We start from the raw sequence: 15,696 nt of genomic DNA, 5'->3' as shown, positions 1-15,696 counted from the left end.
TCTAATCTATCTACACCTGTATAGGGACAACTCATGGTTAAAAAAATCATGCAATGCCAAACAAAAGCTAATTCTATATTTTACATTTTTGCATTGGCTATTCAAAAATAGCAGCTATAGATCTTGTACAGCTGCAATTTTGGAACAATTATTTGAAAAATCTGTGTGTGAGAACTACTCGTTTCGAAGGCAATTGTAGATTCGGCCTCAGGTCTTAATGGGCTAAAACTGTAAGCTCCCCTTCCACACCCACAAACAATTTATGTACATTTAATACACACACGCGTACTACACGCACACACACATTCAGAGGGTGCACTATGCAAGGCACGCATGCGGAGCTGTCATGCAGACAGCAGACTCAGACAGGAGCGGAGGAGAGAACATGTCTGCCTGGCCTCTTTAACCAGAGGAGCCCTTCCTGCTGTCCAGGACCATTCAGTCGACATGCGTGCCTGCAGCCCCGGCCTGTGATTGGCTGCTGGGCTGAATGGGCGGGCCGGTTGTCAGGGAGCCACTCGGCTGCGTCAGCTAGACTTGGCGCCACGGCAACATACACAGCGCGTCACTGTACAGCGTGTGTACAGAGAGACACGCTCACTGGCAGGGTGGAAAGTAACTCAAGTGCTGTATTTAAGTACAGTTTTGAGGTCTTTTTATTTTGTTTGTATTTTACTTCAATACCATTTGTCCAGTCTCCACTCCACACCTCACAGACAAATATTGTAATTTTTACTCCACTACAATGATTTGATATCTTGAGTTTCTAGTTACTTTGTAGATTTTGATTAGAAGAAAACATGCATTAACCATCTATCTCAAGTACGTTTTGAATACAGGTTATGCGGACAGGCTTAGGCCCGGCTCAGGGAAGAGGACACCCATGCCATGCAGAGTCCATCGTGGGAACCTTGGGAGGTGCAATAGGCCCAAGGCTATGAAATAATACTGTAATGCATTTTATGATTTGTATTGTGATGTTTTTTGCCAAGAAGAATAGTCTCCACTAGACTAGACTAAAATTAGAATAAATCACTTCAGCCCTATATATTCGGCTATATGAAAATAGACGATTCCCCCCAAGTCAACATTTCACACTGGTTCCTAAAGTGTAAACACATAATTCCATAAATATATTCAATTAGGGCTGCAGATATTGATTATTTTCTAGGGATTATTCTATCAATTACTTTTTCGATTAAGCTAATAATCAAGTTTTTTTAATATATTGTATATACATAGATATCAACAAATCGATTAACCACTTTTTTCGTTACACAACCAAAGAAATCAAGAAAATATCAGATCCACAAGCTCTCAACACGTCACACCGCGAGGTGTTGTGAGCTTATAATAAATGGGCCATTTTCACCATTTAATAGGGATCAATTACTGATCAATTATTTGTTTAAATGATCAATAATTTATTTTATAAAATATTACATCAACTAGTTCGATTAACCGTTGCAACCCTATCTTCAATACAAGTTTCTGAGAAATAATATATAAACCACAAAATCTTTGAAGGCCTATCGGACCTTTGGAACGGTCCTAAACGTTCATCTCCATTTACTGCAAAGGACACACACGCACACACCAAGTGAGTGAGCACTTCCACATCAGAAAGACAGGTTCACCTCTCTAAAGTAATCTCAAGGGCCTTTAGTTACTATGACTACAGGCATATTCCCAGGGATTCATTCCACAGACCCACACAACCCATAGCTACAATGTAACAACTATCATACATGTGTGCCTGGTTGATTAGAAATGCTACATTTATTGAGAGAATATCTCCCCCATCTAACAGCATGTTCGGCGACTAAAACTATATCGAAAAATCACCTTGTCGATCTTCAGCATGCAACCAAGTGTAAAATTTGGCATTACGACGCCATCAAGGCCTGTCAAAATATTTGTTTTGTCGACAAAATCAACTGTAGGTTTAGTCGATGATAATCGACTGAACCTAGACTAAAACTAAAACATTTCAGATTACTAAAATATGACTACAACTAAATGAAATTTTGACTAGAACTAAATCAAAATGTGCTGCCAAAATCTACACTAAATGAGTGAAATTACACAAGGGGCCTGCCAACTTATAGAGACAGTAGCATTATTTGTGCAAGGAGATAAAACACATTAGGAATTAAGAAGGGGATTATAAATCATCTTCAATTAATTATTACAAATGAACTGCTTCTACATCTCAATTAAATATTTGACATATGATATAAGGGAATAGCTGATCTACCAGCGCACAACGCATCACATTGCAAATCACATTGTTGAGCTTTCTTTCTTTCTTTTTTAAAAAGGATTTCTGACATGAATCGTGTTATGAAGTAATCTGAACCCACTTCTAGTAATCTCCAGTCTAGTCAAACATATAATAATAATACTAATACTAATAATCTAGTGCAGCAGACACACAGGAATAATAAACATAATAATAATAATCATTATTAGAGGGTATGCGATTGCGGATTGCGCATGCATAAAGTGAATGGCAAAGTGAGTTTAACTTCATGTAATGTTGTTTAATGCAATCAGATAGGACTTTTCTATTTGGATATATGGGCTGCCATGGCCAGAAGGTTTTTTGCCACTCAGTAGGCGTTCTGCATAACTTGATGTGAATGATGTCACGCACTTACCCCTATTATTATTATGATAGAATAGATATAATCCGTCATTATTCTGGGCTCTATTCTCTCCTCTGCAGACACACAGCAGGCATTTGACTTTAAGATTGTAGACATTAACTTTCCCATATTATGTCATCCTTTTTTCCCTAATGGCACATGGATTCACTTTGCATCAAAGTGAGCATGCAGTGGAAATGCCCTGTTTTGTGTGTATTTTTCTGTGGATTACAGCCGATCTCTCTCCCTACTATAGACCTTCCCTGGGTGTCCTTCCCTTGACTCACACAAACACACACACAAATTCAGCCATGCTCTAGTTTGGAAATGCACGCAAACGTAAATTACATAACTCCTGCATTGCAAGGAGGGGAGGGAAGGGGCGGGGGTAGAAAGAATTGTGGCGGTGGGGGGGGGGGGCTGCCCTACTTCCCCCCTCTCCCCGTGACCCGCCGCTGTCAGCGGAGTGGGGAGGGAGGGGAGGGGAGGGGGGCACAATGCACGTGGTTGTCGAGGGCGGGCCCGCAGCACGCACAGGGTACTTTGTTGCCTTTAAAAAACGGTCAGAAGGCGACTTGCATTGTGCATTTTTGTGTAAATGTAAAAACTCTTTATTTTTCTAAATGAAAAAATAAAAAGTCTAATTGAGATTTAAAAGTGGCTGTTGAGGATTAAATAAGAACAAGAACTGTGAGAATTTTTCGAGCTATGCTCCAGTCCGGAGACGAGTGATGCCAGTCATAACCTACTTATAAACGGTCATAACCTAGTAAGATATAATAACAATCCAAATGATAGCCTCGTGTTCAAATCCTCGTGCTAAAATCGCGCTATAAATCGGATGGTCACGACTCGAAGTGAAGCACACCGAGTTGGTGTGAGTGAAGGCAAAAACACACCCTGCGTTGCCAAGCACGCGGTATGTAAGTGGGGGTGTAGATTATCTGACACGTCATCATCAGAAGGGAGAGACAAAAAGAAAGCCCCAGCCAGTTCCCTTTTCCACAGTATCTTGTTTGTTGAATCTTGTAACTCCCTCCCCAGAGGGTTGAAACCGGGACTGTGGTCAAAGACAGCACGTATTTTCGAAGCGTGTTTTAACCTTTCACTATCGTTTCGTTAATTTTAATCGACATCAAATAGAATAGCCTACACACACACACTCACACGCGCAGTGAGGGAGGGAGGACCCGCCCCGGTGTGTCATAAGATAGCACAGAGAGAGCAGAGCCATGTCAGGGCATTACATAAAGAGAGCAGTCTCTCTCTGTGTGCTGCCACCGCCCTACCCTACCCTACCACCCCCACGACGGACCGACTAGCACTGCTTGTCTGCTTCTCAAACTTTTTCATGTCAAGGACCCCCAAATGGACACTAAGCCCGCGGACCAGCTTTAGAAAAGACATGCCAGCTAGGGACCCTTTGTTTTCCCCTTTTTTCCTGACTATATCTACTGCATAGTACTGTGTTCTATCCGTCTGTCATTCAACGTTATAGCCCATGAGATACTTCAATGGTTTCCTATGGAAATAAGCTTAGTCTTTTCTAGGATCTCCTATTAGTAGACCTTGTAACGGTGAACTGTACCGTCATGAAACTGTACTTTTTCCTATGCAAACTTCTTCTAATAAAGTCTTCAATCAATCAAACCCCCATATGAGAGACGTTTTTATTTTACAGCTCTAGCAGTGAAGCATTTTCTTTACATGCATTGTACGGACCACCATTTAATGGCATTTCTATTTGTTTAGTAACATCAGTGTTAATTTAACTCTGAGTGGACAAATGTAGGCCTACTCTCAGCGTTACAGACACAATAAATACACACAGCATTTGTACACTCTCTGTACACCATTTGTACACTCTGAGTTACATACCCAATAAGGGTCCATTTGGTTCCTATCCTATCTAGGAATTAGCTGGGGAACCCCTGGAACTCAATCAAGGATCCCCTGGCTGGGGGTCCCCGGACCCCACTTTTGAGAACCAATGGAGTAGAGTGGGTCAGAACGGCTCCAACCAAAGCAAAGGGGCCCATTCTTTATGAAACCCGCCTGGGGGGGTGGGTGTAGTGACTCATTGCGCCGACCAACAAGGACCAAAGTGTGTTATCATTAACTAAATGGCTACGCTACTACTAGTAGTACAACAAGGTAGTTAAAGCCCCAGGCACAGGCAGGGAAGGTGGAGACACACTTGTGTAACAAAGTTACCGCGACGGTACGGAACGGGACCTCACCGTAACCTGAAAACCCCCATCGCACCGACAGTGCGCAGGAGCGGGCAACGTGCCTCTCTCTCCGTGGTGTGGTGGTGGTGTGTCTTGTCTAGTGTCTGTCAGCGGAGAAAGACTAGAGCTTCACATTCACACAACACACACCATGCAGGCATGCACCCACACACACGTGAGCGGAAGGAAAAAAACACGTTTGGGAAAAATAATAAACTTTTGAGGGCTATTTACGCATTTTGGAATAAGCTACGGTTAAATGGACATGATAACTATAACAGTGGGACAAGTTGTGTTAACTGTTGTTGACGCAGCAGCACCGGAGAGGCTTCCGCTCCCCTCCACTAGGCGGGTCAGTTGAAATGCATGACCAGTAGCGACTCAACTGAACTGAACTGAATTGAACTGGGACGGGCTCGTCGTTTCGTCCCCCCCACCCCCTCACCCCCCCCTCGAAAAACTCTCAAGGTTCGGCCAGGGATTCGACCGTTGCAGTTTGGGTCAACGGTTATCTTGTCTAGTCTAGTAAGCAGCCTCCACCCCGGGCCCAGGGTGGTGCTATTTTTTGGGGGGTTGCTCCGACTTACCACGTGCTATCTGTTGTTGCTGGGCTTGCCATTCCAGATATCTGGCCGCCTCCAGCAGGGTATCGATGCTCATCGCGCCGCGGTCCCCTCACGGTAGGCGACCCGCCGGTTCCCCGGGACGGAAGGAAGCGAAAGAGAAACGGGCGGGTGTTTTTTTAGGACTCCAGCGAGCGGCCCGGTGTGTGCACGATCGTCCCGCACGCACGCGGCGTCGATCGTTCCTCCCTCTTTTTCCTGGGAAAAGGGACCGAAAGAATCAATCGGGAGAAACCGAAGGTAATTCCTCTGCATACGTAAAAGGATGATTGCAACAAGATGGCGATGCGACCACGGGAATACACACAAAACAAGGCGAGTCGTATTCTAGGCAAGCCCCGCCCCTCCCGCCTCTGGTCCCGCCCCTCCCGCCTCTGGTCCCGCCCTTCTTACTATGGCCGTCGACAAAACGCGGCGGACGAGCCATGTGGGAGCGCGCGAGCGCGGTGGCACGGACTGCTTCAACAGCTTGAATCTAAATGATCATTTGGGTTTAGGATTGGAGAAGACATACATTTACATTGCCAAAGCAAGAATCAAAACATAATAAAAACAGTTGAAAAGGGGAAACATATACACGGAGGGGGTAGCATGTGTAAACAGAGCTATGTCACATTTATGTTATATCAAAGCTTTTTCAAAACAAATAGCAGCAATCTAAGTTAATTTGTAAACAATGTGGCACCATCAGTAGCTGCTGTCTTTCACTAGCTTTATTATTTTATTCCCTTTGAATTTTTTAAGTTTATTTGTAGCCTATAGCAAACAAAGTTAGAAAGTGCTTTTACAGAGCAATGTTAAAAGCAGCAAACAACAATGCAAAAGCAGAATATAACAATCAATTTTTACTCAAACAGACTCACATTAAAATTAGAGTGGGCCGGCAAGAAAAGCACTTGACATAGAGGTATGTTTTTCAGAAGCGATATAAAGGCGTTCTGTGGTGGAAAAATCAACTCTTTTTGCAAGATTGCAGCCAGCAAGCAAGTGGGGCAAAAAAAACTCAAAGTCAGTCTGACTGTCAATCTCCAAAGCAAACAAAACACGTAACGGTGCGTGGGATCCATTCCCCCAAAAACTCCAGACGCCGTGGTTTGTGAGCAGCCGCGCAGGGCCGCAGTGCATTCAGACATGTCTGTGCGTGCGGACCAATGAGCGTGCAGAACAACAAGGCATGGTGCTGGTCCACATGGGCACCCGCCCGGCCCGACACGGACTCATTTGCATGGCGAGAGCGTGACTGGCCACCCTGCTGTCTCGGGATCCCAGCTGTCAATCAAACCGCGGTGAGGGCGTGGTCTACCAGCCTGCATTCATGCATGTGTTATTATACATTATGTGCCTCAACTGAGATGGCTTTTTAGACTCACTCCAGCAGTCAAAACATATTCATCATGTTCATGTCAGGGATCCCCCAGATATGTAGACTAGGCCTACTAGTCTGTAGGGCCGCGGAACACCATTTGAAAATATATAGTGCCTGCTACGAGAAAGATTTGTGTTCAAAAACTAAAACAAACAAACAAAAAACCCTAACCATAACCAAACCAAGCTTTTCAAATTTCTACAGAATTGCAGATCTGCAAGCTCACAACATGAATGTTATGCATTGTGAGCTTGTAGATCAGCTATTTTCAATATAGCCAAAGTATAAAATAGGTACGGTTAAACCGTTCCACATTTTTCTGGGGACCCCCTGGAACCACCACAAGGACCCACTTTGAGAACCACTGCTTTTATCGATATATCATGCAATGTATTCCACTGTGAATGTCATCAGTGGAATTGCGTTACTAGCATGACCCAAGCTGTTCCCTAGCAACTTGCTAGGAAACAGCTTGGGTCCAAGTTTATTTCCTGTCAACTACTGATATTCAGATATGATTTATTATTCAACAGAACAGACTTGTTTAGACTATTTTATGTTGTCAATTTGTTATGTTCTTTACGAATATACACTATAGATATAGGCTTACACACACAAGAAATTGTAATATAAATGAAGTAGGTGAACACATGATCAAACACCCCAAAAAGTGATCAAATATCAACATCAAGGAGTATGCCTATATTAGCTGTTTACATATAAGAACATATTAGTTTCAGTTTAAAAAAATGCATGCTTTGAAAGTTCTTGGCTTAAGGGCTGTGATTATTACGCACTATAACTATATAGTTCACCGTTGTATTTGTTATAGTTGTGTGTTGGCCCCCTGTGTTAATTTATGTCAGTCTAAGTGACACACAAAAAACTTTTCATAGCTGATGCCGGTCTTCGATATTTTTCTGCTGACGAATTCCCTCTCCCTAAGACAGAATGCAGAGATACATGCCATGAAATGACAGTTTCTCAGTGTGAAATGTGATTGAGTGAGAGCCCAGTGACAGGCCTTGTGTGTGTGTGTGTGTGTGTCTAAAAGAGAAACTTTTTAAACACCATGGCAGCAGTTTAGAATGGTGTGATTGTATACAGTATGTAGCCTACATACATAGGTATATGCGTGTTTGTTCACGGTTGTGTAGGGGAAGTTGCTCTGTCAACTTAAGTTAAAGTACTAGAGTACTTGATTTTAAAAATACCTAAGTATTCAAAAGAACATGCTTTAAAGAAATGTATTAAAATTGACATTTTCCTAAAAATTCTACTTTCAGAAACCTTCCAAAATGATCAATACTAGAGAAAATGGCAAATCTATGAGCTAACCACACGTTGCATCGTAACATTGTGAGCTTGTAGATCAGCTATTTTCACTATATTTGAAATATAGCTTAAGTGGTTAATTGCTAATCTTTTCTTGCAATGGAGCTGATGTGGACAGTCAAACGCAACGATGTGACTCCCCCCATTCCAAGCCCTGTACGACGAACGCTGTGTCAGCAAAGCTCACAGAATCATCAAGGATCCAAGCCACCCCTACCACAGACTGTTTCAGATGTTGCCGCATGGAAAACGTCTACGCAGTCTCGGAGCCACTGGCAACAGACTGCCAAAATTCTTCTTTCCCTGTACAATCAGGCACTTGCTGACACGAAATAGTAGAATGAACCAGGACAAATGGAAACGCTAAAACCCAATCCCTCACAGCTCTCCCCTCTCCTCAGTCTCCTGTCCTTTGCTGGCACTCTAATATGCTTGAACTGTTCCTACCTAATCTGCTGTAATAAGTTAACTGTGAAGTCATTTACATTAAGTTAGGTGACAGCTACCTTAAAAATAGCCTGATGAAGGTCTAAAAAAAGACAAAGTTGTGATTTCCCATTAAAACATTTTTAATTTATTTTTTGCATTTGAAGACAAATGCAAGAGTTTTTTCAGGTGGCAGTTAGTGAAAAAATGATGTTGGTATGTATATAAAATACTAAGACTATATGCATGTGTACATACATACACTGATATTCTCTTTATTTATATGTGCACACACTGCAGTGCATACTGTACATGTAATCTGTGTATAGTGTACTGTAGTCTATGTGGCTGCCTGTTAACAGATTTTGATTGAATGTTGCTAAGTGGTATAATGTCCTCCTACTGAGGATGCAATATTCTCAACCAATCCTGACCACAGCAGGGAAGTACATGTACAAATGACAAAGAGAGGGTGTAGCTTGACAAACAATGAGGAAAATAAAATTAAGGTAGCCTAATTAACCTTCGTGGCTTCATATAGTGAAGCCTACATGTAGTAGGCTACATGAATATTTTGGTTATGGAGTCTGTGCCTGCAACAGTAGTGAGTGTATGAAATATGAGAAACGCAACACACTACACTTTTCATGTAATGCACCCAAGAGGTTAATTCAGGCGAAGGCAACATTATACAGTTCAATTTTGGCTGTTCCACTGTCATGTAGGGGAACGTGAATGGGAGAAGATGAATACTGGTATATGTTTTCGTGTCGTTGTTTCTCATTTCACTGCACCAGAAGGGACTGCAGATCAATATTAGACAAGGTGTTGCTTGCATTTTGTGAACAGTAGGCCTATACAGTATGCCTATACCCCGACCTCAAAGTCCACCTCAAGCATCTTACTGCTCAGGCAAAGAGACTTAGAAACCAGACAACCGCTCTAGTTAGATCCGCCCAAAAAAACGACATTGACGACAAAATTGATGAATACAAAAACAAACCACGTGACCTATGGAAGTTGCTTAACAACCAATTAGGCTTAAAACTTAAAAACCATATGCCATAACATAAACATCAAAACGGCCACCACTTTCATTTCTGACAAATTTGAAGTGGCTACCCATCTTAACAAAACCTTTACCACCACAGCCCATTCACTGGTCCAAAGACTGGTCTCCCCATCTGGGCAGTAAGGTGTAGAATTTGTTAAAAAACAATACAAAAAACTGGGGGTTAGTAAAGATAGTTTTAAACTTACCACAATGAATAAAAAATTGAGCGCCCTACCTCAACACAAGGCCACTGGCCTTGATACAATTCCCGCTAGATTTCTCATTGGCCAATCATTACCCACTTAATTAACCTATCAATCGAACAGGGTCATGTCCCCCAGGACTTCGAACTAGCTAAAGTAACCTGGCAACTACCGCCCCATTTCCATTCTTAGCTCCATATCCAAAGTCATGGAAAAAATAGTCTACGAACAGATTGCAAGATATCTCGGCAGCAGTGAGTTGGATGCAATCTTACCTGGTGGGGAGGGAACAGGTGGTGGAGGTGAACGGTACCCTGTCCCCCCCCTCCCAGTAAGCTGTGGTGTTCCTCAAGGTAGCATAATGGGGCCTCTGTTGTTCCTAATATATGTAAACGACATGGCATCCGCTTGCGACTGCAACCTGTTCCTGTTTGCGGATGACTCGGCTCTCCTAGTCTCAGGCAAGGACCACTTGCAGGTTTTGACTACGGAGTCCACGTATGGTATCGTGACGCCCCACAAGCCCTGAAAACTAAGCTCCAAACAGCCCAAAACAAACTAATTAAGGTCCTGCTTAACCTTCCCTATCAGACTCACCTCACCACTACTCACCAGTTAAGAGTGGGGTGGCTCAGAGTAGATGATAGACAGTACAGCAACTTGCAATGGGCCTGGTGTACAAGATACACTACACCACTAAGATCCCCATGTACCTGGCAAAATACTTTATAAACGTTAAGGACGTCCACAATTACAACACCAGAGGCAGCGCCACAGATTACGTTCAACCCAAAGTCAACTCAAACAAAGGGTCAAACTCGTTCTTCTGCTATACAACCAAAATGTGGAACGCCCTACCGAAGGCCTTAAAAGAGTGTGGTTCCCTAGCATCCTTTAAAATCGCCCTGAAATCCACTTAAAGCCATTCGCAACTGGCAATAACAAACCTAGCCCAGCATCCCCTGACCCCTCTTTGTATTTACCTACTGTATATATTTTTTGCGCTGTTTATTTTATTTGTATTTACTTTTTTTTTTACTATATCTACTGCATAGTACTGTGTTCTATCCGTCTGTCATTCAATGTTATATGAGATACTTCAATGGTTTCCTGTGTAAATAAGCCAAGTGCTTTCCTAGGATTTTAGTTGACCTTGTACCAGTGAACAGTACTGTCATGAAACTGTACCTTTTTCTATGCAAACTTCTAATAAAGTCTTCAATCAATCAATCAATGGGAATTTCCCTGAACACCATCTACACAGGAACTGACGACTGTTATTGCACCTGTTACCACTAGAGGGCACCATCATCCTTGTTGTGCAAAGTTATCCCCCCTGACACTCAAAATACATCCCTTCTTATAACCAGTTCCACCACTACGGGGCTCTGTCGGGATTATTAGATTGCTAGTCACGTAAACTGCAGTAGGATGACACACAAACCTATATAAATACAGAGGTACACAGAGATCTAGCTGCCTGGGAGAAGTTTGTCTTCCTAACAGTATGCAATCACTATTATGATGTAGTGTAGGCTAATTGTCCATTGACATTGACAAGGAATTGGTCACATAGTGACACTCGAAAAAGAAAATATTTTAACACCACCTTTTCATATAGCCCAGCTACTAGTTATCAAGAGATTTCTTGTGAATGTATGGATTTATATTTAGTAATAGGGCCTAAACTGTCATAAACAATAAGTCCTCGGATGGAATGAATGTAATGACGTCTGTCTGCTCTGCTCTATGTATTAGTTGACCTTGAAACCTCGACTCAAACCAGCAGTCTCTCATTTTACCAGCTTTACCCCCCCCCCCCCCTGCTTGCTTATATCCTATTGTCATATTCACCTTGTTCCCAATTAAATAATAACAGAGAAAAGTAAAGGGAAAAAATGAACCCCACCTTGCATGGTTTTATCGTGCACAAGGAAGTGCATGTGAAGTGTGTGTGAGTAGGCCTAGAATGTGTGTACTAGACAGTGCGTGATACTGGAAAGTAGGCCAATGTTTCTGGCTGGGTGGCTCTGCTTAGAAACATGAGTTGAAGTCTGAGACAGTTATTATTGATTCATTACTTCCTATATTATTTGTATCCCTCTATTCATAAACCTAGCAGCAGCACCACACTAGTTTAATAATGTCTGCCAGCCTAGCCATGTCTGCTCTAGTGTCCCTCCAGAGTCAGATAATTGCTTTAGCATGATGCACATTTGCAGAGAACTTGATTTTGTGCCTAGTTTTCAAAGCTTCAAATTAATAAAAGCTAGATAATGCAAGCACATCATCTTCTCAGCCTCACACCCTATACATACAAAAACAACAGCTTTGCATATTATGGACACAACTTTATATCAGCTGAAAAGTATAAACCAGGGCAGGGCTTAAGTGACAAATAGATTTAGTAAATAAATCAATGCGCAATTGTCGCATTGATTAATTAATCTAGTATTTTCACACGTTTTGATTATTCGAAAAGATTATCAATATTCGCTAAGACAATCTATAGTTACAACATCGTTCCACTCAAGAACTCCTCCTCACTTCTAGTTTGTTTCGTTTAGGTGGATGGACAGGGGAGTGGTGCATCAGTGCAGGATCATGCATGATGGCGCTCGCCGTCTTGGCAACTGTTGCCAGGATACTGTACAGGGCCAGAAGGAATGGCTGTGCATGCGAGTTTAGACGTAAGCTGACGCACTATACATAATTGATAAAGGGGACTGACTGAAAATCTCCTCACTGCCTTTCCTTGATACCCGTTTCACCCAGCCAGTCTTTTATGTAGTCAAGGCGGCTTTACTGAGGGGAAAGAGTAATGGACCCTGGCTCCAAGACCAAGGCCTACACCTGAGGAGAAGCATTAAGCTACTGGACAAAAATAGTTCAATATAACAACACTGCAGTAGTTAATAACCAATATGTTTTGGCTCTTTTCGACTGAACGGTGCGGTAACACAGAACGTTCCATACCGAAACATTGCAGAACCTTTAAGTTCTGCGAGTTGTTTTTGACCTACAAGCTCAGGACGTGTTGCATTGCTTGTAGATATACCTTGATTTTACAATATTTACAATATTACAAAACACAAGTTCTAGTACTACATCCTGAGCAGGGTCAAAATTAGTTAAAAAGCAATTTGGGAAGATATTCAGTTAAAGATTAGTTTTTTGACTCTGGGGGCACCACCTCCTTTATTGTGTAGAAACAGAAACTCTATTTGGCTCCTCCCCTGTTTCAGTCCACTTCCTCCCAGGTACTTATGTGTTTATTCCTACTAAGAACAACATTACATGTTTAAGGCAGTGGTGTTACTGTTGACAGATTCTGCCGTTTCAGTGATTAGGTTGAGAACCTTGTATGAAACAGAGCCATAAAATATGGAAACAAATCCCAAACGTGTGAAATACGCTACAGGGCACTTGGTTCTTCAAGTCAAAAAGAGAGATTTGAATTCTATTCATAAGACCCTTGGACTTGAATTGACGCATTCGGATTGATTGGCCTTACCTCAGTCACGTAACGGTAACACCCGTTAGAATTTCAGGTTTCCTTTCAGTGAGTTCCATTATGCCCCATCCCTTTGTAACAAAACAAAATCCACAGGAAGTAACAAAAGGAATGTTATATTTACAGATTTTTATTTTATTATGTTGCAAACAATGACATCCAGATATATTGATACACAACTTTTTTTTTTGTACTGTGCGTGTGTATGTGCATTTGTGAGTGTATGTGTATGCGTTGAGAGCATGTGGCAAAGACAGAACCACAGAAAGCAGAATGTAAAATCCCATGAGGGGAGGCCCTCGCAGGGTGAACAAGGCAGAGAGAGATAGAGAGAGAGCAAGAGGGCGCTAGGGATTCTCTGGGAGTCAATACACACTTACAGTCACACTCACACACACAGACATACACACACACATCATTAAAGGTAAAACACACCTTCGCTGTGCATGTGTCCGTGTTCTCAGCAGCAATAGGGATTTTTAAGGTCCTGTGAGTCATCTACTAAAAGCAGAGCTGTCAAACAGATGAAGAAGCGTGAGTTTGAACAAAGCGGGTGAGAGGCTTCGCCACCCTCCCCCCGCTTGTCAAACCTGCGGAGGAGACTGCGGGACGGAGACTCTCCTGTCGTAATATACAGAGACGGACAGGTAATAAACACACACACACACACAGTGAACACACACACATACGCTCGCCCGTGTTAACTTTAAGGTGTAATCGCACTAAAGGGCCGGCATTTTGAACTTGTCCTTTTCTGGTCTTTTATCTCCCTTACTTCAATCCAACCGTTATCTTCCGCTCCTTGCCCTCCTTTGTTCCCTTTCCTTTACTTCACTCATTCACCACACAGGCAGCAACAGACCAGTGGAGGCATGAAATAAAACGAAACCAAAAAAAAAAAAGAAAAAAAGAAAAGAAAATCCTAAACAACGTATTTTTTCGTGCACCGTCAGTTACCCAGAATCCACCTGCGCCAGCACACAGGGATCATTTAAACTTTGACCCCAATAGGGAAGGTCATGACAACGGTATGCAAATTATGCAAATTTAACAGTATACAATTTTTTTTTATTCACCATGCAAAGAATACTTTGTTTTTCTTTTTTTTTCCTGCTTTTTTGATGTCGTGTTTATGTTTATGTGTCTTGAGATTGCGTGACATTTATTTAAGCGTACCCTACATCCAGAATAATTTACATAAAAAGGACAAATAGTCATCTTAATAGGGCTGGCCCAGTGTAGAGGGAAAGGAAGAGAGGAGAGGACGGGACGGGACGGGACAGGACGGGGGAAGGGAGAGAGCAAGGTAAAATATGAAGTATGAGAGGGGAAGTGTTGGGGGGCAGGGTGGGGGATGAAGTAAGAGGAAAATGATGAGTAGTGGGCCAGGGGGGTTGGGGGCTATAGGGCTGCTGTTGGACTGGGTGGTCGTTGGGGGATGGGGCGGAGGGAGGGGTGGGGGGTTGTAGAGGCAGTCTCAGCGGCACTCCCAGACTTTGACTGTTTGATCGACACTGCCCGTCACCACGTAGGGAGCCGTCTTGTGGAAATCTGTAGGGGTTGGGCGGAGGGAGGAGAAATGCCAGTTCAGTGCCATGTTGTTAAAAGAGCAGTACATTTATTTTTTAGGTCCAAGTCCCCTAACGTTTGAGTATTTTGCGATACAGACTTACTTACAGATTCCTCAGGTGCACAGTGCATACTTTCCACTAATTATGGAATATTACGTTTGATGCCTTTCAAAACACTTGCAGAAACGTGGCGCTTGGACTGGTTTTATTCTAAATCACCTCGTTTTAATGCAAGCTTTGCAACTACTTTGCAGAAAAACATTTGAGACTTCACTTCCTTGTTTTCCACTAAGATTGTCAGCACTTTTATTCGATTCTGAGATTAATTTTGGAACTAAGTCCACACCAGCGATCGAATTTGAAATATTTACCTTTGGTACACTAAATGGGTCTCTTTCAACCAAATGTATCATCAAATTACGATCAGGAATCTAACCAGGGTTCCCACACATTTTTACCAATTAATTTCCAAAACGTTTCCAGAATATTTAACCTAATTTCCAGGACGATATAACAATAATTCATCACAATAACAGGTCGCTTACACCTATGCGCAATGCCCAAAGACAGGTAGTTTATGCCAGTGGTTCTCAACCTTTTCAGGCCGTGGCCCCCGAAATAATCATATTTTAACCGGGGACCCCCCACCCTGACGAGCACTAAGAGTTGAGGAATTTTGTATAACACGGTTCTATTGTGAGAATAGCTGATCTACATGCTCACAA

The 15,696-nt window shown here is 42.5% G+C and overlaps 2 protein-coding genes across 2 annotated transcripts in view; both read right to left on the bottom strand.

The window, feature by feature from the left end:
• mntb (MAX network transcriptional repressor b) overlaps window positions 1-5,539 on the bottom strand; it is a gene marked incomplete at both ends in the record, with an annotated part of 36,599 nt that extends 31,060 nt beyond the window's left edge. Inside the window, one exon of the mRNA XM_080749463.1 lies at window positions 5,467-5,539. Within this exon, the coding sequence (XP_080605589.1) occupies window positions 5,467-5,539 (73 nt within the window). The remainder of the gene's footprint in view (window positions 1-5,466) is intronic.
• An 8,012-nt stretch (window positions 5,540-13,551) lies between these two features.
• Window positions 13,552-15,696, bottom strand: part of LOC308304192 (lissencephaly-1 homolog A-like) — a 28,451-nt gene continuing 26,306 nt past the window's right edge. The window contains exon 11 of the mRNA XM_080748752.1: window positions 13,552-14,951. Coding sequence (XP_080604878.1) covers window positions 14,878-14,951 — 74 coding nt within the window. The 3' untranslated portion in view covers window positions 13,552-14,877. The remainder of the gene's footprint in view (window positions 14,952-15,696) is intronic.

The sequence above is a fragment of the Nannobrachium achirus genome (genome assembly GCF_963921795.1).
Source record: "Nannobrachium achirus genome assembly, chromosome: 19".
NCBI lineage: Eukaryota > Metazoa > Chordata > Actinopteri > Myctophiformes > Myctophidae > Nannobrachium > Nannobrachium achirus.
Note: the sequence above shows the minus strand (reverse complement) of the source record. Positions and strands in the feature narration are given on the sequence as shown.